The sequence below is a fragment of the Lutjanus erythropterus genome, chromosome 16 (genome assembly GCF_056507025.1).
Source record: "Lutjanus erythropterus isolate fLutEry1 chromosome 16, fLutEry1.hap2, whole genome shotgun sequence".
NCBI lineage: Eukaryota > Metazoa > Chordata > Actinopteri > Lutjaniformes > Lutjanidae > Lutjanus > Lutjanus erythropterus.
The window spans coordinates 1,913,260-1,938,493 of NC_139332.1; the positions used below are offsets into that span (position 1 = coordinate 1,913,260).

The window sequence follows — 25,234 nt, forward strand, 5'->3', positions numbered from 1 at the left end:
ATGACTCACTGACCCTATGTGAGCAACACCACTATTACTAGTGATATCAACACATTGTACATTTCAGGCAGGCAGTCTCAGAGGACATGATGGATGTTAAATTGTCCAGCAAATCCATCCATCACATTCAGTGTCTCAGATATCATGTATCAGTGTCAGATCTGAATCTCTTTGTTCTTCCCTTCAGCAGCTGTTGATGCATCACAGTCGTCTCCCTCCTGTCGTCCGTCTGCAGGTGTACAAGGAGAAGCTGTATGGGAAAAAGTATGTGTGGTTCCTGATTGGCTGGTACGCAGACAACTGGTTTAAGATCAAGGACCCGTCCATTAACTGTACCGTGGAGCAGATGACAGAGGCTGTGGAGGGTCATGTGACCACTGAGATTGTCATGCTCAACCCAGAGACGGTGCGAGGAGCCTCAAACCTGGTAAGACGGACATTATAATGTGGCTTATCAGTTGGGCTCAACACAATCATCTGCAGCTTCAGGGGCTGCTGGGACTTGATGTATGAATAAATGCAGGTTTTATATTTTGCAGCAGCAGCAAAATAAACTGTGTGCTTCTTTAAAAAGCATTTCTGTGTGTACTCCAGATAATCTTTAGTGAAGTAGGGTTCTTTCATGGCTCCAGACATCCTATTTAAACAAAAACAAAGAAATAAACTCTTGGGTTTCTCAAGATTTCTCAACATTTTCTGGTTAGGATCATTTGACCTGAATCCATTACTGTTTCAGTCATAACTAATTCAGCAATCTGCTTTTGTCTGTCTTTTGTTAAGATACTTTTGTTGTCCTTGGCAACTTTTCTTAAAAATTGTGATGCATGTTGAAATACTTGTATGCATTTTTTGCGTTGAAATTGCTGAACCAAGTGAAGATTGCAACATAATGTCGCAAAAGATTTTTTTTTTATAATTCATTAAAAACCAAAACCACACTCTGTTGTGAGTGTTCTAACTAACCTTACAAAAAAGGCTCAGAATTACAAAAACTGTAAATGAAGAAGTGCATATTCCACAAAGAAGTAAAATCTTTTGGAACTCAAACTCAAAAACAGCACAAAATTTAAAAAAAAAGTGCATAGACCATTCAAAAATGTCAATAACTAGAACAAATGTGTTCTTTCCATTACCCATGACAAAATAAAAAAATATATATGTGCAAAAAATAGTGAATAATAACACAAAACTCTGAATCGGTTCATTGGGATGTATGATGTTTGTGTGGGGCACTGCTGTGATTGGTGGATCTAGCAGGACACCACAATGATTTGTCAAATGTGCTGAAATGTTGCAGCGTTTGGACAGAATTGCGGGGTCACACAGAATTCACAGGGATTGATTGAATTTGGTTTAATCAAGAAATCCATAAGTCAATTTTTATACTCATTTGTTTTGTAGGGCTGCACCTGATTAAAGATTTTCCTTAGTAACTGTTAGCTCAAGCCATTAGTTGATTAGTGGTTACACATTTATGTTACACTTACTAATTATACCTTTCTACCAACTCGCTTCTCAACTGCTTCACACCTCCCGCCCCCCCCGACCCCGCTGTGTCTTCATTGTCTCTAGAGTCACAGTGCACTCAACGCTGCCGTGACATAATTAATGTATTCCCTGTCATCAGAGGCTGTGTCCCAGTCTCATAAAACCACTAACTGTGCTAACTAGCTAATGGCAGCCACAGCACAGTTAGCAGCAGCGTGCCAGTGACCTCAGTGCAATGAGAGAAAAGATCTGTGTTGTAAAAGTCCCCCGGGCCTAACAACGATGAGCAGCTAACCAATGGAGTTTGAGGGGTTTTTTTTCTCTCTTTTGTGTGACTAACAAATAGCACTGGGTAGAGACCCTCAGGCAGGTCACATGAGATTTTATTTGGGTCCCCAAAATAAATTAAAATAATTTAAAGATTTGTATCTGTAGTACAGCTTTAAAGATAAAGTATAAAGGTTTACTGATGTACATCTTTGTGCTCCATATGTTTGCACCTATTTTTCAACTATTTTAAAACAAACAGCTTTTGCCTGACTAATAGAGAAAATAATGGGCTATGAAAATAATCATCAGTTGCAGCCCTAGAAAGTATATCTCATTTATAAATGATTAATGTGTATATGTTTTCAATAAAAAGTGTCAAGATAATAGAGGGTGATGTAAAAATGGTCAGGAATGTTAAATTATACACAAATGAAGTTTTGTCAGAATTTATTGATAAATTTACATGTGTCAGTCAAATACATATTTAGTCGACTATTATGTTGTAATACCTGGGCTACCTGGGTTACATTCATAAGGAATAGTTCCTCCAACAGAGTAGGTGAGACTTCCTTCCTTCCTTCCTTGCGAAGTTCAGGCTTCTTCTTCTCTGGTTGAGAACATGTAAAGTTGGTGGTGGCCAACTGTTGATCAGGGCCATAGCACTGTATGCATGTGCTGCCTTGTATTTGTCCACTTCATACAAAAGCAAGAGGGACTAACTGAGAAAAACAATGCTCCAGAACACTGTATCTCCTACAGGATACTAGAGGCTAAAAAAACAACAACAACAACGTATTGTTAAATTTTTGAAGAAAGCTGAAGCCCTCAACAGTGAAGCTGTGGATCAGGGAGCTAATTGATACATTCCACCTAGAGCAAATTAGGTTTGTCTTAAATGATAAACTAAAGCAATTTTTAAAGATCTGGTCACCATTTATCTCTTTGTCTCGAACAACAAACAAAAATGAAAACAAATTCAATAATTACAAGTAGTACTGGACAAATGGGGAAACTGGTAGGTTAGATGTTTTTTCCTCTCTTTTTCTTTTCTTTTTCCTTTTTTCCTCTTCTCTCATTAATTTCTCTCTCTCTGTTCTTTCATGTTGTCATGTCTGTGAAATATTGTCAAACCTGAGGCAGTTTCTTATTCTGTAAGAATATCAAGCCTTTTGTACAAATGCTTCTACTAAAAACAGAAACCACACAGGCTTCCGTTTAAATTAAAAAAATTGTCAAGCTACCTATTGTACTTCAGATCAGCTGTGACTTTTCTAACGTATAACCAAGATCCGTTTCTTTCTGTAACCTTAAAGGGAAAATTCAGCACTTTTTATGTGGATGTCCAGTCAGTGTTAAAGGTAAATGTAGTTAATCGAACCAATAAATTCCACAGTTCTGCGATACTGACAGAGAAAGCTGAGTTTTCCTGCTCACAGAGCCATGCTGGCAGTGCCTACATGTACCAGGATGCTGTGTGTGAGAGCTTCTGATGCTGGTAAGGCTGGGGTGATTCGTTGATGTAATCGACATAATCAGTTATGAAAATATGTGGATTTGCATATGGTGCATCAAAGCATCGCTATGAAATTTAAAGTTAAAATACTGATTGTCCAGTTCAGTGAGGGGTTGACACAGTGAGTAGTGATTAAACAAATAAGCATCACAGCTCCATTAGGTGCAGCCCGAAATGCTTATAGCTATTTTTGGCGTAAACATAATAAAGGTATTCATAGTGCCCCCTGGAGAGGAGAAGACTAGAAATCCAAGGTGAAATAACCTGTACTTCTTCTCTAACATCAACACCATCACTGTGACATCACTATGACATCACTGGATGCAGGAATATCAACAGATTTTTCAACAGGAGAGCTTTCCCTGTCAATAAAGATGCACTGAGGAATGTATTGCTTCACTTTCCAACATTTAACATCATCACTGACTGCCAAAGCCACAGACACATAGAAGATATCAAATCTTCCCTTTAAGTAAATGTTTTGAGTTTCCTCATATAATGATAACAATCTTAATGCTTAGTTGCTATGAACAGAATGTGTAAACTGTGCTGGTGAATAGTGTGTTGTTGTAGTGCAGATATGTTTAATATGAGTGTTATTCATTATGTGGAGAAAAACCAACATTGAGGCAGCGACACTGCAAATTGAGTTAAATGAGTCATTTTTATGACTGTTGAGAAACATGCATTTTTCAATCTTGGTTTAGAATTAACCCTAAATTATTGATGTAAATGTAAAATATAAAAGTATTTTTGACATGCCCCAGTAAGATTCAAAGAAATGTGAGCGGTAAGTTGTGAGAGAACTGGTCAAAAAAGAGCTTACATGAACAGAGGGATGAAATCTAGAGAAGAACTGGAGGCATTTCTTCTGGCCTGAAGCAAGTAGAGGATGCAGTAACAATGGCACCAAGCCACAACTACTGATATTCTTCCACATGAAGGTCTTCACCTTATTTTGCTCTCTCTCTTGTCTATGAATCTTTTATTTGACCTGGAACACAGAGCGTAGACTTTTCTTACCGTTCGGAGTGTGTTATCTACTGGCCCTGTTGTCTGGGGGTTCTGTTGGAGCGAACAGGGGAGCACTTGACATGCAGTGACGGCCTCTTATTGATCACAGTGCGGTGAAGTGACACCGACTGTGTGAGGCACAGACATCACCCAGGAAAAGCACAGGCTGCTGCCTCTCTTTCATCTTCAGCTGTGTGTCTGCTCAGAATACACACATCACCAATCACGCTTCCAGTGTGATGGGCTGACTACTCATCTGATCACTAAATGAAGCCACACATTTCATCGAGTCCTTGTCCTAGCAGCAGCATGTGTGGCTCACTTACAACAGTGTTTCCCAAACCTTTTTCCTGGGGATCCAATTTTTTGAAATGACAAACCCCTGTGACCCAACTCAGCTTTTTACACATTTGTGCGTAATTTAATGTTTCTGACCATTTTTACATCACCTTATATTATCTTGACACTTTGTATTGCAAACAAATACACACATTATTTAACATTATTTAATATAACATTTGATTGTCATTTACTCTCATCAGGAAAACAATATTGGACATTTTAGCTTCTTTATCAATGAGAGATGTAGACAGAGTTAACAGGCTTTTTTTTCCCTCTCATCAGTAAAACAATTAACACATTTAAATGTTTTAATATTAAAGCTGTACTACAGATAGAAATCTTAAAATTATTTTCATTTATTTTGGGGACCCAAATAAAATCTCATGTGACCCAACTGAGGGTCCCAAACCCAGTGTTTGGGAATGACTGAGTTAGAGTGTTGTGGCCATTCATTGTAGAGTCGATGGTTCAATCCCAGAGCTCCTCTTGTCCAGGGCTGTTTGTAGAGTGTCCAGTGACAGGCAGGACCTTAGTTTGAACCAGCTGTTAGATGAGTATTTTTAAATGTGCATTGTTTTCTTCTGTATGTCTGTATGTATGTTTCATGATGGATTGTGCAGGATAAGGAAAGAGGTACAATGGAGGTACTGTGGAGAAATTACACCACAGTAACGGCGGCTTGTTAACTTCCAGTATTTCTCTGGATTTGTCTATACAAAGACTGTGAATGAGCCATCTGGTCCAGTCTTCTTTCATAGCATATATGTAAAACATCCTGATTTGGAAAATATAGTCAAAAGATCCAAAGAGTCTGTTATCAAAGCCTCACAGGCTGTTATAAGTTCAGGTTATTGGAAGCTCCAGTTGACACAATTTGAAGTTCCTGCAGTGGAAAGAGTTTTTTTGTGACAAGGTCAGATTGTAATAGTGCTCTGCCAGATGATCTCAAGCTGTGATCTGGATTGTATGGAATGAAGAGATCACAGATATAAGCAGAGGCATGACTGTGAAGACTCTAAAAAAAAAACACCAATAAAATCTTTACATCAGTTCTATAAATGACAGGTAACCAGTGAAGGTTACCTTTGTCAGTGAGGAACAGCTCAGGAATACTGATATTGATTGATTGAGACATTGACTATGGCTCTCTGTCTGTGATTAAGAAGACACATGTAGGTTCTGAAACAACATGCACAGCTGAAGTATTTAACTCCAAAATTATAGTCTCTCTATTCTGAATCAAATAAATGACAAAGCATGGATGATTTACAAGCATATGCCATTTCTATTTTTCACTTACTGTTATCAGTGCTTCTTGTTTTAAGACCATTCCATCTCTGTCCATGGTCACTTAGCATAAATACCATAGGTGCGTCTGTTCTAATTGATCATTGATTGCAGCCTCATAATGGCAAAGAGATGTTATGATCAATGTCTCACTGCTGGTACATCACCAGTTCATCCCTCCCTCATCACCATTCTGTCTGTTCTGTTTGCGGGTGCTGCTGCTGGCTGCACAGCTGGAGCAGCAGGTTGACGGGCTGTCTCCAGGAAGCTCCTGGATGCTCTCCAGATGCTCCTGTCAGCATCAGAACCAAATGTGACTGTGATCAAACAGTTTCTGTCTTCCTGTGAGCCCCTTTTCCTGGTCTTGAAAATTATTTGAGATCTCCTTGACACTTTTTACTTCAGGCAGTAGGTAAACGAAAACAGTGTTGGATGGAATGAACAACAGACTCACAGTGCTGCTACTTTTAGGGTTGTACCACAGTGATAATAACTTATAATTATACTTTTATAAGTGGACTTGCAATGTGCTTAAAGGGATAGTAAACCCAAAAATAAAAATTGTGTCATTATCTACTCACCCTCACACTGATTGAAGGTCAGATTTAGTTTTTTAGTCCACAAAACTCTCCCAAATAGTGGAAGTGGATGGTGATCAGTTTTCAAACTTAAAACAGAATAAAAACATAAAATGCCTCCACACTGCTTGTTTGGTGTAATCCAAGTCTCTTAAAGTCCCAACATGCCAACTTGACTAAAGAATGTTATTTACACCATGTTTTTAGCCTGAATCTTCACTGTAGACCCTTAAGATAAGATAAGATAAGATAAGATAAGATAAGATAAGATAAGATAAGATAAGAAGCTTTATTGTAATTGCAAGGGGTACAATGAAATTCCGTTTGGCAACATCTCTTGTAGCAGCTACAATGTCCTGGTCATAAAATATAATATAATGTAATATAAATAGTAAAAATAATTAAGTAAAATAAAATAAGGTGCAGACTTAACTTGGAGCCACATGCACATACACACTGTGTGAACTGGTGTGTGTGTGGTGTGACGGTGTGCAAACAAAGGACTTTAGGAGACTTGGATTACACCAGACCAGCAGTATGGAGGCATTTTATGTTTTTTTTTTTCTTTTTTCCCCCCAGTTCTTTGTTACGTTTGAACTCCAGCAGTGTTTTGTGGACTAACAAAATGGTGAGCAGATAATGACTGAATTTTTATTTTTGGGTGATCTATGCCTTTACATATATATATATATATATATATATATATATATATATATATATATATATGTATATATATATATATATATATATATATATATATATATATATATATATATAAATATATATATATATATAGCTCAAGTGCAGTTGAAGACAGTGGCTGTGACTTATTAAAATTAATCTAAATTTTAATTTTACAATCCAAACATTAAAAAAATGCATACAGAGCTGAAATTTCTTCAACACATCTGCTGAATTGTGACAAAAGTTTGTCTCATTTCAACCTGTGGTCAATTCAAAACCAGCCAGCCAGTAGGCGGAGTCAGTAGTCAGCAGGCGGGGTCAGAGAGGGCGTCAGGAAAGTATCTACACATGGTTCATTTAGACCTCAGCCGATTTTAATGGATTCTATGTTAAACCCTCTGTCTTCTTCTCTGGCAATAAGAGACCAAGCTATTTTACAGAATCACTACAATACAGTGATCAGCCATCACCATCAGAATATTTTATCATGTTGAAGTGTTAGAGATCATTAAATTATTCACTCTCATTGATTTCAATGCTGATGGTCTTGTGGTCTAAAGACATGTCCTTTAGCTATGAGGCCACAGTTTCAAATCCCCATATGTGTGTTAATAATGTGGTGTTAGCAGGTGGATTGTGAATTCTCTCCCCTGCTCAGACATGTATAAATAACACTCCCTGACCACAAGGAAATCTTTTTCTGATTTATAGTTTCATTAGAAAAACTGTGCCAAAGTTGTGTTGGTGTTATTTATTTATCCAGTCATTAAATCAAGTCCAGTACATTCTGCAGCATTTAAATTTATGTCTCCAGTTTCTTCATCTACAACTTCAACTTCTTGTCCATTTTTGGATTTTGAATGCCAATGAGCAGATGACACATGTAAATCAAAAAGAAAAGGAACAGAAAATATTTGAAAGAGTAGCTGATTATGGAGTTGGTAGTATCAGTATTACTAGTTAGTGACTTGTGCCCTGCAGCGAGGTTAGACATTTATTAACAAATACAAATAAAACAACTTGTAGGTTTGTATAACTTTTTAAAAGTTTTTTTTTGTGGCTTTTTTGCTACATAGTACAGCTGAAGACAGGAACAGGTAGGAAAAGGAGGAATGAGAGAGAGGACCACTTGCACGATGCCATTTCATGATGATCCCTTCATTAGTCTGCAGGGTTTGTTTCATGCTGAGAAGAAAACCACTCTTGTTTTTTCCTCTTTTTGTGACATAGTATCCTCTGTTCTGTTCTGCTTATGTTCTTGTGCATGTTCACAATGCTAGCTTGTTCAAACCTGGCTTTAGGCAGCATTGACTAAACCGAGCTACATTGTGTTAGTGGAACAGCTTAAGGTTAAGATATTTCAAGCTGGGTATTTTCACTTCAGCTCACATTTCATGATCAGATTTCATGGAGCTCCCCTCTGTAAATGTATTACCCAAACTGTTGGAAACATGCATTACAGTTTACAGACTAGCTTGCTTTGACCTATACCTGTCCTAGCTGAGCACGCTCATCGTTTAGATAAGCTCAATAAATCCTTGGTTTGTTTATAACCTATGTTTGTTGCACTGTTAGACCCCTTTCTGTGTGTTTCTCGTGCTGAGATTTCAGCACTTACTTTAGTGAAACCAGTAGTAGTATAGTTGACAGAACCAATGGCCTGAGCAAGGATTGGGCAGTATCTTTTTTTTCATACCTTCATACCTTCTGAACAATTTACCAGGGTATACGGTGACAGTATTTCTGTAAAACCTGTGTAAAACAGCTCAACTTGACTGTACTCCACTGTACTGTAGTACTTCCTCAACACAGGTGAAAGTGACTGTCATAGTGATGCTAGTCTCACAGCTGCAAACCAACACACACACACACACACACACACACACACACACACACACACACACACACACACACACACACACAGAGGAGCTCTGCTTTGATCTGAGAAGCAGCAATCTTTATGTACTGTAAACCTCAAACCTTCCCTGTACACTTACAGCACCGTCTCTGTACGTACACTGCCACAGCAACAACTTCATCACTCACTTTTCCTCTGCACAAGTGTGCATTTACCCTCCTCTGTCACGTTTGCTTAAGTTACAAGCTCACTATGATATGCTGCCAGTTGGTACTCTACAGTGTTTGTTGGATCACCTTTATCATTGCGATATAAATCCAAAATACACTTTTACTCGTTAGTCCTGTAACTTTATCCCTCAGATGTTTGTCTGCTCAGCTGTCCTGCGGTGCAGAGACTGACCCCTGCTGGCGTATTCTGCGCACTACAGTATCTATGGGGTTAATAGAGCATTTGTTTTTATGACAGTGATGAAAATCATCAGGAACATCAGGATTTCTTAATAACCTGCTACACTGTCATACCTTTATTCTGCCCAAGCATAGCCTGACCTACAGAAATAAATCTTGGGTGAAATAAACTATAGTTTTCCTTTAATTTGCAGCAGATAAGGAAACAATCATAGTCAATTTCGCAGTTGCAACAATAGGTCAGATATGTCTAGTAACAGCATATTTTCTTAGTTAATTTTATAGGCTTTGTTGCCCTTAATTAGGCCAAGTTACAAGTAACTTCAGGGTTACAGCAAGCAACACCCTGACCTATATTTCTGACATATTTCTAGATCAATTCTCAGAATCAGGCTTGGGTATTAAGATAAACAAATGATAAATGGTATCACCAGTTTACACCATGCAGAACTGTAACCAAGCCCACTTTGTATTTATCTGTAACCAAGCACAATCTCTGCTCATCTTCTCTCCTCCTCAGACCTCTCAGGAGTTTCTGGAGCAGCTGATGTCTAAACTCGGGGGTAAAAACCCAGAGGAGACGGGTGGTTTCCAAGAGGCCCCTCTGGCCTACGACGCTGTGTGGGCTCTAGCCCTGGCCCTCAACAAGACTGTGGGGCCGCTGAAGGCCAAGGGTCACCGGCTAGAAGATTTCAACTACAACAACCGAGATATCACTGCTGAGATCTACCGAGCCCTGAACACCAGCTCCTTTGAAGGAGTTTCGGTAAGTACAGAAGCTGGAGGAGGGAGGAGGTGCAGAGTGAGAGAGGGCTGAGAGTTATGGATAGTAATATGATAGAGAGAGAGAGAGAGAGAGAGAGAGGATGGAGGGACTTTTTACAACATTAAAATTCTGCCTTTTTCCTTCAGGGCCATGTTGTATTTGATGCTCAAGGTTCTCGAATGGCCTGGACTCTTATTGAACAGCTTCAAGGTATGCCACAGCACACGTCCCTGCTTTTAAATGGAATCCATTTTAATAATCGGCTTATTAGATGCAATGTACGGTCATCATGTCCTTCCTATCAAATATATATCCATCTGTATTCATGTATGCATATACGGTTGGCAGTATTTTAAAAATTTGCCATGGAAGCTTTTCAAACATTTCAGACTCAAACTGTGTGTATATGTGTACATATAAGTACTGTGTGTTTGGAGAATATTAATATATTTATTTTATATTTCATGTGGCCAGTGTCTTTGGTAAAGTGAGACCCTCTTTTCTTACATAGAAAAAGTCAATACCTCTTTAAATACTTTATTTGAAGTTGGAGAATTTGAGAAAGTCAATCTCAAAGCTCTGCCAAATTAGCTTTTATGAAATGCAGAACACAATCTGCCATTTCAATAAAGGCAGCTTATCCTCGTTGCCATTCCCTGGCATCACTGTTGTTTAAAGAAACATTCTGTAAAGTGACTCACAGTGGAGAAATTCCAAGAATTTCTGTTGAAAGCAGATATCAGGAAAGCCATTTTTCTTCTTAAAATGGACCATTAAATAACACTTTTGCCTCACAAATTCGCCAATATCAGTGGTTTAAACTATAAGAATGAGCAGTTTAAAACCCAAATTTAGCTTGAAGACGCCTCCTTCAGCTGCATTCCCTCCAGATCAATAAAGTATCTACCATTCAAACCCAAGCCACATCTTGTGAGGCAGGGTTGATATCATACCATTGTAAGATACCTTCAGAGTTGCTGTAAGGAAGGAGTTGTTGGCAACGTTCCTCTTTTGACATGCATGAGAGAAAATAAAAAGAAGCCGCTGCTGCTGGTGGTTATTTAGGAAACTATGGTCTCCATGACCCGTTTATTCATTTCTTATTAAACCTGCCCAGTTATGTGAACCCAAGACACTCAGTTATATTGATGGTATATTGGTTATATTTTCTGCAGTTAGTGTTTCTTTCAATCATGCTTTTGTTATAATATTTTCTTCGCTCAGCTTCATCAGTATAGCCAACCAGCTAACTTTGTTTCACGGACATGTGGTGCAGAGATGAAGACCCTGCACAGCAGGGATGTGAGAGTTGATTTGCCTGCTTCCTTTGACAACGATATCATAGTTCATCCTGATGTTTTGCTGTAGACATTGTCATGTGCCCATTCGATAGACATCTCCCAACTGTATTGTGATTTGTGATTAGCTGGCGAGTTAACAAAACATTTGACCATGTGATCCAACCTCTGTGGATGTGCCAAGCAGGAGACTGGAATTGCTCCCACCACACCAAACACTGTTTCTTGATTGAGCGAAGTGCTTGTGGCTGATATTGATGACTGATTATGAGTTTACCATCTTATTGTGGAGGTTTAGAATACCAGACAGTGTCATTGTTGTTGGCAGCATTACTTGATTTTGTCTGGAAAAACTGCAGATTGAGGGTCAGGTTTAGTTTTAGTCCACAAAACTGCTGGAGTTTCACAGGAAAACAGTGTTGCAGAATCTCCCAAACAATGGAAGTGAACGGTGACTAGTTTTCAAACAGTAAAAACAAACAAAGAAAACATAAAATGTCTCCATACTGCTCGTCTGGTGTAATCAAGTCTCATAAAGCCCTGACATGCTGTTTGCACACCATCACACCACATATACCCAGTTCACACAATGTGCGTTTGAACATGGCTCCAAGGTAAGGACCTACAGTGAAGATTCAGGATAAAAACATGGTATGTAAATAACATTTTTTTTAAATTAACTTGGCATGTTGGGACTTTAGGAGACTTGGATTAGACCAGTTGAGCAGTATAGAAGTGTTTCATGTTTTCATTCTGTTTGTTTCTTCTATCAGGAACCCAAGGCCAACAGTGTGCCTGTGCTGTCCAGCAGTAGTCTACAGCATGCAGAAAAACAACTACATCTCCTCGACAATAATCAAATTATGACTCTGAGTGAAGCCGGGGACCTACCAGTCCTCTTGTTGGATGGTTGCATCATTGTGTTTTTCATGGAGTAGGATCGGGGTGGTGGAGTGATCACATGGCGGTGGTAGTGACTTATCAGTAGTGGCGTGAGGCTGTGGTTGGCTGGCTGCCTTTTGATCACTGAGCCTGTGTTCTCTCTTCAGTCTGTCTGTGCTGCGTGTCTCTCTGACAGTGCTGAGATCTGTCTGACTGACTATCGGAGGCTCTCTGTGGTCTTGGGACTGATAAAAAATTAAGCTTGTTATGCCGATTTTCTTTGTTGGTGCTGGCCTAGGTCATCCTGCGAGGGGAGGGTCAGTGATGAGCTGCAGTGTGTTTGATGGTAATTGGAACCGTGCTGGCCCCGGGCACTTCTTTGGTCCAATCTAAGCTAAGTGGAAAGATAGACATGAAAATAAAATGCTCATTCAAGCCTTTTGTCAGCTTCTCAACATAAATGTTAATTGGTTTTGCTTAGCTGATGTAAAGCTTTGAAAAGGACAAGTAAGTAGTGAAAGTTTGTGTTCCTCTGAAGACAAAGGCCTCTCAGTCATGAGCTGCAGGCAGCATGTATGTTTGGAGGTAGAATACACAGCTACATAGAGGATGCTGCTACAGCCAACGTGTATGGTCTCAAAAACATTAGTACTTTTTGGGTCAACAGATATTTAAATGACACTGCAAGAATTGTGAATGATCAGCTTCAGCTGCTGTGTTTGTAGTGCTCACTGTTAAAGGCAGTATGATCAGGTCAAAGAACTATTCTTATCCATTTCCATAGAAAACAAAGCAAAGCTATTCCCAGTGCCAACCTTCTTCTCAATACCTCATCTTTTACCAACTGAATACAAGCACACATCTATCTCAGGTATGTGATAAGTGGGTGATGGTGCTTTTAATGTATTAATGGCCTCAAATGGCTCATAATACAATTTTTTTCAGGCGGTGTTTAATATTGTCAGTTAATGCATTGCGCTCAATTTAACTGCTTTCTGAGTGTTTTCTTACCGTTAGACTAGTCAACAAGTCTAAATTAAAATTTGTGTTCAGTCAACAGGGAAGTTAGGCTGATGGTATACTTTCAATACCATCAAAATACAGATGCTCCCCCTTTTGTTAAAATAATACAGAGATACTGTATTGTAGTAGTCTATTGTAGTGTGGAGCACACACCACCAGAGGTCAGTCTCTCTACTGGTGGACAAGGCAGCACAGTTGAGTGCAGAAACATGGCATCTGGATGATAAAGGTATACAACTAACTAAAACAAAAATTCCTCTGCCTGTTACCTTGCAAGGCAGCTTGATATGCAAGATCATATGAGAATCCATCTCTCCAGGCTTCAAGTTATCTGTTTGTGTCCACACCAAAAGTGGTGCAGCCAGTCAGTGTCCTAGGAGGGACTACAGGCAGCTACGGTTGTGGTTTTAGGTGTGAAGCCAGCAAGAAGCGTCCATAGAAGTGACTCATCGTCGTTGAACAAACAGTGGTGGCTCTTGAAGAGGTTTAGTGTAGATACTGTGATAGTGTCAGAGTATTTCTTCATTGAAAGAAGAGCAAAGAACAACACTGAAAGTTTTTATTGACGGAAAAGATGTTTTCGCTCTTCTCCTAGAAAGCTTTGGCAAGATTAAGATGTTTTTTTTTTACATAGCAAAAAGAGAGACCCATGCAATGAGCCCTTCACCTGAAGAATAAGTGCAAAATACCTGAAGTATCCCAAGAGCACCTGTATCGTGACAAACAGAAAGACCCAGCAGCGCTCCCACTTTATTGTCTTCAGAGTTTGATTCTGAGTGGTTGAAGTTATCCCATGTTAGATGTGATAGACAGATGGTTCATCCAATCACATGCCAAGTGTTTTTTGAAAGTGTTTGCCCTTTTCCAAACTGTTTCTAAGGAGAACTTTCCAGATGGTTCTGTGTAACAAAGCATCTGGTGTGTCAGGTTAGTTTGGTAGTATTTTGGATCTAGTCCTGATGATAAAGGTAAGCTAGAAAACACGACAGTTTGCTGATTGGTCAGTAGAGCACATTTTAGTGAATGTGTAACTTTAGTGGGTGAGAGAGGGCAAGTAGCAGACTAATGGCTGTCTGTGGTGTCAGAGAGTGACTGCACACTGAGGGGAGAAAAGGTGAGCAGTGAAACTGTCAGTCTGGCAGTAAATGTACAGTGGATGTTTGAGTTTGCCTTTGTTTGTGGACTGGCTGCAGCTTCTCAACACCAAAGCAGAGCTCCCGGGTGTGTGTTGTTTCCCATCTGCAGAAATACGTGTTGCTACAATGATCAGCTCCGCCTTCATTGAGGGAGTACTGTCTGCAGTGGAGTAGTGCTGAGTGGAGCCATTTTACACAAATTTTACACAAATACCATGATGATTCCCGAACCATAAATGTAAAATATAAAATGTCAGGAAGGCATGAAGGAAAAAATAGATGGTGCCTAAGCCTACATCCATCCATGCCAGACGTGGGTGAAATGTTGCCCACTGAAAGGTTTCACATGCCCCCCAAGGTCATCATGGGAATACCAAAAATTAAAAACTAACAAAGACACTCAATAGCATTAAACCATTATCAGACCTTTATTTTGAAAGGGCTCAGTGCTGTGTTCATTGGTAATGATAATGAACTGTATTTTTTATATTAAACTGTAACTTTATTCACTTACTGTTGTACATCCATGTTGTTTATGTTGTTCTTCTTTTGCTGCTACTATCATTACAACCTGTATACATTCTGCATGGTTCACTGTAAAACATCAAGTTCAGACATTGACAACAAAATATTAGTCCACAGTTCATCACATGGCAATTCAGAAAGGCTGACCAACAGTAGAAGTGTCCTATATAGAACACTTCTGACCATTTCATTATTAGAGATTATTAGGAGGTTATATCATTTGTGTCTGGTCCACAGCAGCCTGATCAGTTTCTCATGTGGCCCCACATGAAAAACATCTAAATGGTGATTTGTTTGATAAAGTCAGAACTGAATGGTTTATGGTTTATGTATACATGATAGTATACACTACAAGAAGAATAGTGCCACAGCTGTCAGCGTCCAAACTAAAAACACACAAATAATCCAACATTTACCTGGAAGTATAAACCATATAATATTCATATTGGTAGATAGTGTTGGGAAAGATTCCCATATATAGTGTGTGACTTGCATGTGTTCATGTCATGGGACAACTCAAGATGGTTGCATGACTTCAGAGTTATATGAGGGTCAAAACTACTGTGCATTGACAATATACCACATATACATGCTGATGTTAAAATGAATTACAAGTAAGAAACTGGTAATTATAGTAACAGTGATAAAAGACAAATGCGTTAGAGTAAACATTGTAACTAGCCAACGACTTCCATGATGTAGCTGCTGCTTAAGCAGGCTAATAAGATAGAACAAAAGACAATGCAGGATCTACCTTAGAGGTGTAACGTGCGAGTTAGATGTGTGGTGGTTGGATCACTCTAGTTGAGGATAAACAGCAGGATGGAGACGGATATTTTCTTCGGTAGCACTTTACTGTGGTCCATACTTCAGTAGCTTCACAACAATGTTTTTTCCCTGGTTACACTTCCTTGTTATAGTCACATGTATCTCAAGTAACCAATGAGAAGCTAGAAGGACCTAGACTGAGGTAAATGTGTGTGAGACTTAAAGGGGCAGATCCAGTAACCTATTCAACTGTTTTGAACAATGCTGCTGTAAATATTTTAACTTGTAAATATGTAAATAATAATTTTGAACATGAATGCGTAAATAGTTAACTGTACAGACATAAATATATTTTTTAACATATTACTAAAATAAATTAATTAACTAAACTTATAAACCTTACATTTCCTTCCTCTCTCACAAAAGAAACGTCATCGTTTCACATACAGCAAGGAGATACAGATAATTGGCAACAATAAGAACAAATAACTGTTTCACTTGAGAACATAGTCCATAAGGTATCTTGGAGGTCTAACTTGACATCTTGTGGGGAGCAGTAAAGAACCAGAGCCCTCCTCAGATGTGACAGATGGGACAGCGTCAGAGTGGTGAACCATCACCAGGTCAGAGGAGGGGGCAGATAAACTCTGGGTCTGGGACAAAGCTGTTCGGGGGGAGTTGGATTGTGGCTGCGGCCGAGGTTGGGGCTCTGGCTGGCAAGCCTGAGGGGCCAATGGGGAAGTACTGCTGCGTTCAGGTATATTGTAGCTTTTCACTGCTGCAGTCCGTAAAGGTGTAAAGGGCAATGCACCTGACAATGCAGTCAAGCGAGGGAGGTGAGGCTGCAAAGATGAGTCAGAAGCAGGTGCCTTATGTCCTCGATCTGGCACAGGGGCATTGTAAGGTCTGAGACGGTTGTAATGGACAACCTGGGACTTGTCAGACTGGTCCAAGAGGTAATGAATCCTGTATGTCACTCCAGGAGAATCCACATCCGATCCAAGGCACTCCCGTATTTCAAAGGGGCCTTTCCAATGAGGAGCGAGTTTTTGTTTTGATGTAGTGGGGTCATTTAACCACACGAGGTCTCCAGAAACATAGGGAGTGTGCTTGACACTTTTGTCATACTGCTGTTTCTGCTGGTTGTGGGCACAGTCTCTGTTCCATGCAGCAGAACTGAAGGCTGACTGAAGTTTCCGAGTTAACTGTGCAGCATAGTCAGCAGGAGAACCTGGAGTGGATGATGGTGTGGCATTAGGTGACAAAAGATTGGCAGGCATCCTTGCCTCATGGCCATGTGTGAGGAAGAATGGGGTGAAACCTGTTGTAGAATGTGGGCTGGTGTAGGCCAAAGCAACTTGGTTAAGGCAGTCATCCCATTCACCTGGCTGTTGAAGAAGTAACTTGGCTAACTGATCAATAAGTGTTCTGTTGAACCTCTCAATCATGCCATCACACTGAGGATGATATGGGCTGGTGCGTGTTTTCTGGATGCACAACAGTTCACACAGATGTTTCACCAGGTCAGATTCGAATTGGCGTCCTTGATCTGTGTGTAGCATTTCTGGAATACCATGTTCACAGATGTAGTTTTCAAACAGACATTTTGCAACTGTTGTGGAGCACTAGTCTGGAATGGTGTACAGGTTGACATACTTGGAGAAATAATCTTGAACAACTAGCACATACCTGTTGCCACGACTTGTGATGGGGAGCTCAAGTATATCAGCTGCAACCTTTTGGCATGGCTCAGTAGCAACAATTGTTTTCATTGGCGCTCTGTGGTGAGGTGTGGGACTCCGTCTTGCATCACATGGAGTACACTGTTTGCACCACATTTTGATGTCATGTGACATGAATGGCCAGTAGCACAGTTGCTGAGCACGTTTCAGGACTTTATCTGCGGACAGATGACCAGTCACTGGATTTCCATGCAGCAACTGTAGGACAGTGTCTTTTAAAGCATGAGGGACAACAACTTGATGCAGCACTGACTTAGTGGATGGGTTGAAAACTTTGCGACAGAGTAAACCATTATAAAAGGTTAGTCTGTGGTACTCTTGCCAAAGTGCCTCCTCAGCTGCCATGCATTTTTTCATGCGCCAGTATGGCGGTTTCTGACCTCTAGTTTTCCAGCTGATGACTTCTGACAGTATGTGGTCTTGTTGTTGTTCCTTTTTAAGATCTTCCTCAGGGAGCTGAAGCACAAATGTGGAAGAGACAGACGTTGCAGTACTCTGTAAGTCTGGACCTGAAGGATGTGGTTTGGTCTCATTACAGGAAACTGATTTGGGGTTAGCACTGCTGGAGCTGTGGTGATGTACGGAGCTGACAGGACAAGATGGACTCACAGACTGTGGGTGTCTGTCATCAAGGTGTAAACTGGTAGAAGCAGGGCAGAGGGCACTCTGGTCTGTCGGTCTAGTGTCAGCAGGTCGATGCGACAATGCATCTGCATTCAGGTGGTGATGGCCAGTTTTGTGAATCACAGTCCATTCAAAAGGATCAAGTTCAAGAGCCCATCGTGCACGACAGCCAGTTCTGTCATTGTCAATGGGTATTTTTCTGAGACCCAAGAGAGGTTTGTGGTCTGTGACAATAACAAAGGGCTGCTTGCAGAGGTAGTGACGAAAGTGTCGTACCGCCCAGACGATGGCCCACAGCTCTCTGTCGTAGGTTGACCATTTCTTTTCTGCCTTTGTGAGAACATGGCTAGCATAGGCAATTACTTTTTCCTGATGTCCCTGTCTCTGAGACAGCACAGCACCAATAGCAGCGCATGAAGCATCAGTATAGAGTGAAAATGGCAAGGTGAAATCAGGAAATGTAACAACTGGCGGGTTTGAGAGTGCATGTTTCAGGTAAGTGAATGCATCCTGACACTGAGAAGTCCATTGGAAAGGTGCATTTTTCTCAGTGAGTGCATGTAATGGGACACTGTGATGTGCAAAGTTCCTGATGAACTTGCGGTAATATGAACAAAGTCCTAAGAATGCTCTAACTTCTGTTGCAGAGTGTGGAGTAGGCCAGTCTTGAACACTCTTCACATTTCGTGGGTCTGGCTGAATGCTTGTGTTTGGATACAACGTGGCCCAAAAACTGTACCTGGTCTGTGGCAAAACAACATTTTCATGGGTTTAGCTTGAGGCCACTTGACTGAAATCTGGAGAGGATTTCTTCCAGGTGCTGGAGATGTTCACTGAAAGAGCAGCTGTAAATGAGTACATCATCCAAGTACACTAGGCAGGTTTTCCATGGGAGGCCACGAAGTACCATTTCCATTAAGCGTTGGCATGTGGCCGGAGCACTGGTGAGTCCCATCGGCATAACTTTAAAGTGGTACAGTCCACTGCCTGTTGTGAATGCTGTTTTTTCATGGTCCTCCTCTTCCAGCTCAATCTGCCAATAGCCATGTCGAAGGTCCATTGTGGAGAACCAGGCAGAGTGCATCGTCTAGTGCATCGTCGACTCTGGGGAGAGGGTGGGAATCTTTGATTGTCACCATATTGAGTTTCCTGTAATCCAGGCAGAAATGCCATGTGCCATTTTTCTTGCGTACCAAGACAACTGGTGCAGCCCAAGGACCATAGCTTTCCTCAATAACATGTGCTCTCAACAGAGTTTCAACTTGAATCTGTATTTCAGCTCTTTGTTCTGGTGTTACTCTGTAGGCTCTCTGTCTAATTGGTGCAGCATCACCAGTGCGAATCTGATTCTTGATTATGCCTGTGCGTCCTCTGTCTTCTGAGTTTTTACTGAATACAGCTGAATATTTGTGAAGCAGAGATTTCAGAGACTGAACTTGGGGAGGTGACAGGCTTGTCTCATTTATCTGTACAGGTGGGGCTAGATCAGGGGTGCTCAATACGTCGATCGCGATCTACCAGTCGATCGCAAAGGTAGTATTGGTAGATTGCATGACATTAAAAAAAATAGACGTCAGCCTATCATCCATCCCGTCACTTGATTGATATACAGGGCAGCCAGTCAGATGACATCTGAATTTTTCTGACACTTAGGTCACTGCGCATGCGCAAACAACGGCGCCAAGTGCAGCAAAACTAACAAGCTAGTCAGCGAGTTACCTCCAATTTTTAGCCCTCGGTTTTTTCCTCTAAAACTTAAGAAAGGGTATAAAAATGAGTGGGGGAGCTGGACCAAGTAAGAAGACAAAAACTTATCACTTTCATAAGGAATGGGAGGAGGACTTTTTTTCACGATGACATTTTCAAAGTGCGTTTGCCTCATCTGCCAGTCTACCATCGCAATACCAAAGAAGGGAAATGTGGAGCGGCATTTTCGGACTGTTCATGGAAAATACGACACCAACTTCCCGCCGAAAAGCGAGCTGAGAAACAGAAAGGTGAAGGAACTAAAATCCCAGTTGTCCGGACAGCAGTCATTTTTCACACAACATACTTCAAAAGCAAAAGCCGCCACCGAAGCATCGTTCCGGGTGAGTCACGTCATCGTTAATAACAAGAAGTCCTTCCAAGACGGAGAGATGGTAAAAGAGGCATTCGTTGAAGCAGCTGACTCATTGTTCCGAGACTTTAAAAATAAGGCAGAAATATTATCTTCGATCAAAGCTCTCCAGCTGTCAAGAAGTACAGTTACGCGGCGCTGTGAAGCCATGGCTGAGGATTTAACCCAGCAAATGTGGAAGGACATCGGAGATTGCGAGTGTTTCTCACTGCAGTTGGACGAATCTACGGACGTGAGTGACACAGCCCAGATGTGCATTTTCATTCGTATGGTGTTTAGGGATATCACTGCAAAAGAGGAGCTATTAACAGTACTGCCCATGAAAGAACAGACGCGAGGAGAGGACATATTTCAGTCGTTCAAAAACTTTATCAAGAAAACCCAGCTCCCAGTGTACAAATTGGTGTCTATCACCACGGATGGAGCACCCGCAATGGTTGGCCGCTTGAATGGATTTATTGCCAAGTGCAGGCAGGACGATGCTTTCCCGGACTTCCTGAGTTACCATTGCATAATCCACCAACAAGCGTTATGCGCTAAAATGCTCAACATGAAAGAGATCATGGATGTGGCAACGAAGATCGCCTGTTCTATTCGCGCCAGATCTCTTCAAAGACGGTTATTCCGTGCACATCTGGAGAAGGCTGACTGCAACCACTCTGAGTTGTTGCTACACACTGACGTGAGATGGCTTAGTCAAGGGAAATTCCTGCAAAGATTTCGAGAGCTCTGTCCGGAGATTAAGGAGTTTTTCCGTGTAGCTGGACATGCAGAATACAAACAACTAAATAACGGTCAGTGGCTGTTAGACTTGGCATTTTTAACCGATCTGACAAACATGTTGAATGACCTTAATCTAGAGCTGCAAGGAAAAGACAAAACAGTGATCAATATGATCAGCTCAGTTAATGCTTTCAAACGAAAGATGCAACATATCTCCTCAAAGCTGCAGCGCCATGATTTGGCAAACTTCCAGAATCTGGCGTCAGAGCTGGAGATGCAAGGGAAGGCCTGTGTGCAACTTGACAGTGCACACTACACAGAGCAGATTGACAATTGTCTGTCAGAGTTTGACAAACGCTTTCAAGACTTTTCTTTGCTCGAGCCAGTCGCTACATTCATGTGCTATCCTTTTCGGGAAGATGCTGAGGTTGATTCACTCGCATCAAAAATTGCAACACTGTTTCACCTGAACTCTTCTGGAGTGGAAGATGAGATTTTGACACTACAAGCCGACATTGAGCTGAAGTCCAGAGCTCATGGACAGTTCTGGAATCTACTCACAGAGGTAAAGTACCCCAACATGAGGAAATGTGCTACCTCCTTGACTGCATTATTCGGCTCCACTTATTTATGTGAGTCAGCCTTTTCCCACATGAAGATCATTAAGTCCAAGTACCGTTCCACCATGACTGATGAACATTTGGAAGTGTGCTTGAGGCTGGCTGTCAGCAGCTACTGTCCGGACTATGCATCCCTGGCTGATTCAATTCAGTGCAAGTCATCAGAGTAAACTCAGGTAATGACAAAAAATGTACATAGTTAATTGTGTTGTGTTGTGCAATATTGGCTCATGCGGTTATGCAAGGTACATCAACATACATTGTACATACAAAGAATCCTCAATATATTTATAAATACATATATGTTTTGCATTTTTGTAGTGGGTAGATCATTTTGACTTGGTCATTTTATAAGTAGCTCGCATGATGAAAAAGTGTGAGCACCCCTGGGCTAGATCATTCACAGGTGAGGCGGCACAACATGTCTCTTCAACTGGTATAATGTCAACGGATGAAGCAGAATGAAAGTCACCAAGGTGTTGACCAGAATGCAGCTCAATGTCATCCCTGGAGGGATTTAAGACTCGAACAACAGTTGTGCCATTTTGAACTTCACTGAGGGAGTGTGCCACGATGATGTCACAGGCTGGGTTGAGCATGAGAACACCACAGTAGTCAGTTGGTACAGGAGAAGCAGGTGTAGCTGGTGACACACAGGCTGTGATGAGGGTTTCACTCATAGCTGGTATCTTAGTGGGTTCTAAAACAGACACATTACAGCAGGCGGCCACTTCGTGTCCTTTGGACAGAAGAGGAATTTTCATGTCCCAAAGTTGCAACACGTTATTTTTGAGGTCGAGCAGGGCATGGTGTTTTTCCAGAAAATCCCAACCAAGTATGACTGGCTGGTAAGCACCTCTGAGAACTTCAAATTCCTGCTGCCATACCTGTTTTCAGAGTCTGAGTCCAGTGGTTAACTTACCCAAGATGTCTAGGCGCTGTCCATTGACTGAACGAGCTGCGGCCAAGGAAGCTGTCATGGGGCGCTTTTTTAGAGCTGGATGAGAGTTTCGAAAATCTTCACTCACAATGGAGACAAAAGAGCCAGAGTCTATTAAAGCATACACTTCAATGCCTTCAACAATAGAAAAGATGTTAGAAGAAACAGAGCTATCAGGCGGTGTACCATTGTCATTAGGCATTAGCTGTAGGGTATCATTTTGGGGCTGTGATGCAATACCTGATGTTTGCCACTCAACAACAGCTAATGGAAGTTTCCCTGTCGGTTGGAGCTGGAGTGTGCATACCTTTCAGGAGACTGGAAGCGAACGCTGGCTCTAGTGTGTGGACTTGCATCTCTGTGTCGTCGTGGAACTGGACTAGGACTGCGTCTGTTAGCATCATCGTCATGGCGACAATACCTGGAGTGCTGGTAGGATGGGCGTGATGAGGAGTGGTGCTGGTCACGTTTGTCATTGTTTTCCCACTCATATCATCTCTGATGAACAGGGGAAGGAGGACGACATTCATAATGGGACTCTGGATCACGACCATAATACTGCTCAGGTGAGTAATAGTCTTTGCGGTGATGTCTGGTATGGTAGGGTGATGGAGAGGCACTGCGTGCACCATATCGAGCTTCAGTGGTAGGGGATCTGTCAGGCTTGGAGTCTAAATGCTGAGCAAGGTAACTGTGTTTCTCATGTAACTGCTGTACTTCATGTTTCAGACTGGTTACAGTAAGAGTTAGCTGCTCAACTGCCTGAAGGAGTTTGTCATCAGTAGGTTTAGGACAAATCATAGCTATTTGTTCTGAAGGTTGAGTGTGAGGGGATCCTGCAGTGGTCAGCTGCAGTGCTGCACGTGCTCTCTCACAGAGGATGGCAATACACAGGGCTTCCTCAAGGTCCTCTGCACCCATCTCATGAATTTTTGACTGTAAAGTGGGGTCCAAGCCAGCAACAAAGCGGCGAAATTTCTCACCTTCTAGTGCATTGTGGTCATAGTTTGGGAAGGCTTCCAGCACAAGACAAGTGATGTCTGCACTGTATACATCCAAACTTTCACCTGGTTTATGAGGGCGAGCATTTACATGTGTCTGGAAGAACATGAATCATAGGTGAATCATAGTCTCTCTGGGTTGTAGGAGACAAGCTGTCCCAATACAGAAATGCAGCATCAGCTAGGCTAGTAGGGAGAATGGAGGCCATTACTGTACACAGATCTGCATCAGGTTAGGTCATAGCCTGCACTGCTACTTCAAAGCGTCGAGACCAACTTGTGAAAGATTCAGTCCCATCCCCTTTAAAAGCAGGTGGAAGGTCAATTTTCAGGGTACCAGCATGTGAGGCAAAAGGGGCAGCACTGGTCCTTAAGACATCCCCTGACCTCTTGGTGAGTTTTGAACCGGTTGTTTTTCATCATGTCTGCTGATGAGAGTGACTCTGTGCATGAGCTGCAGCCTTCTACCACACAACAACAAAGTGCAAAAATAGTGGAAAAACTGCAAAAATCCTTAATATCTCCAGAAATTAATAGCTTACAGTTCATCTGCTGCTCCAAAAGAGTGTAAGAAGCCCATGTAGCACAAAACCACCAAAATAATCCCACCGCTGCCACCAAATATAACGTGCGAGTTAGATGTGTGGTGGTTGGATCACTCTAGTTGAGGATAAACAGCAGGATGGAGACGGATATTTTCTTAGGCAGCACTTTACTGTGGTCCACACTTCAGGAGCTTCACAACAACGTTTTTTCCCTGGTTACACTTCCTTGTTATAGTCACATGTCTCTCAAGTAACCAATGAGAAGCTAGAAGGACCTAGACTGAGGTAAATGTGTGTGAGACTTAAAGGGGCAGATCCAGTAACCTATTCAACTGTTTTTAACAATGCTGCTGTAAATATTTTAACTTGTAAATATGTAAATAATAATTTTAAACATGAATGCGTAAATAGTTAACTGTACAGACATAAATATATTTTTAACATATTACTAAAATAAATTAATTAACTAAACTTATAAACCTTACAGAGGCATTGTGATTTGATAGAATAAGTGTAGAGGCAGGGTTGTGAAAAAAATTCTGAATTTATTGGTTGGACTTTTAGTTCAACCCTGAAGATGTTCTGTTTTCCAGGAAGTCACAGTGTTCCAGGAAGTGCAGGCCCCAATGCCAGGGGATCCTCAAAACATGGTGTCACATGTTGATTTATTGATGAGACTGCAGCTTTTATGCCAACCCAACATTAGGGTGTGCAGGCTGGAAAACCAATTCAGTGTACTTAAAATAGCTAAAAGCTGCATAGAGCTGCGGAGTTGGGTTTTAATTGTCTATGAGTTCTAAAGTATTAGCAACCCTGGAGCTGGAGACCTGGAGATTTTTTTTAGAAACACATTCTACATTAGAACATAGTTGCTGAAAACGTGTGAAAAGACAGAACTATATAGTAGTTAGACCATGGTTAGACCATTAAACTGTTGTTCATGATTTCTGTGGTCAGGAGTTTTTTTTAGGTGAACCTGAAACATGGCTTTGTTGACATGTCAGAGCTGTCAGATCTCAGTCCAAATCAGCCCAGCAGTTCACTTCAGCTCACTTCAGTTCCAACAATCCGACACAGA

General features: G+C 41.2%; 1 protein-coding gene across 1 annotated transcript in view; it reads left to right on the forward strand.

The window, feature by feature from the left end:
* The window catches only part of gabbr1b (gamma-aminobutyric acid (GABA) B receptor, 1b), a 120,783-nt gene that overhangs the window by 38,550 nt on the left and 56,999 nt on the right, over positions 1 to 25,234 (forward strand). The window contains exons 6-8 of the mRNA XM_084738781.1: positions 236 to 427; positions 9,965 to 10,210; positions 10,357 to 10,420. Coding sequence (XP_084594907.1) covers positions 236 to 427; positions 9,965 to 10,210; positions 10,357 to 10,420 — 502 coding nt within the window. The remainder of the gene's footprint in view (positions 1 to 235; positions 428 to 9,964; positions 10,211 to 10,356; positions 10,421 to 25,234) is intronic.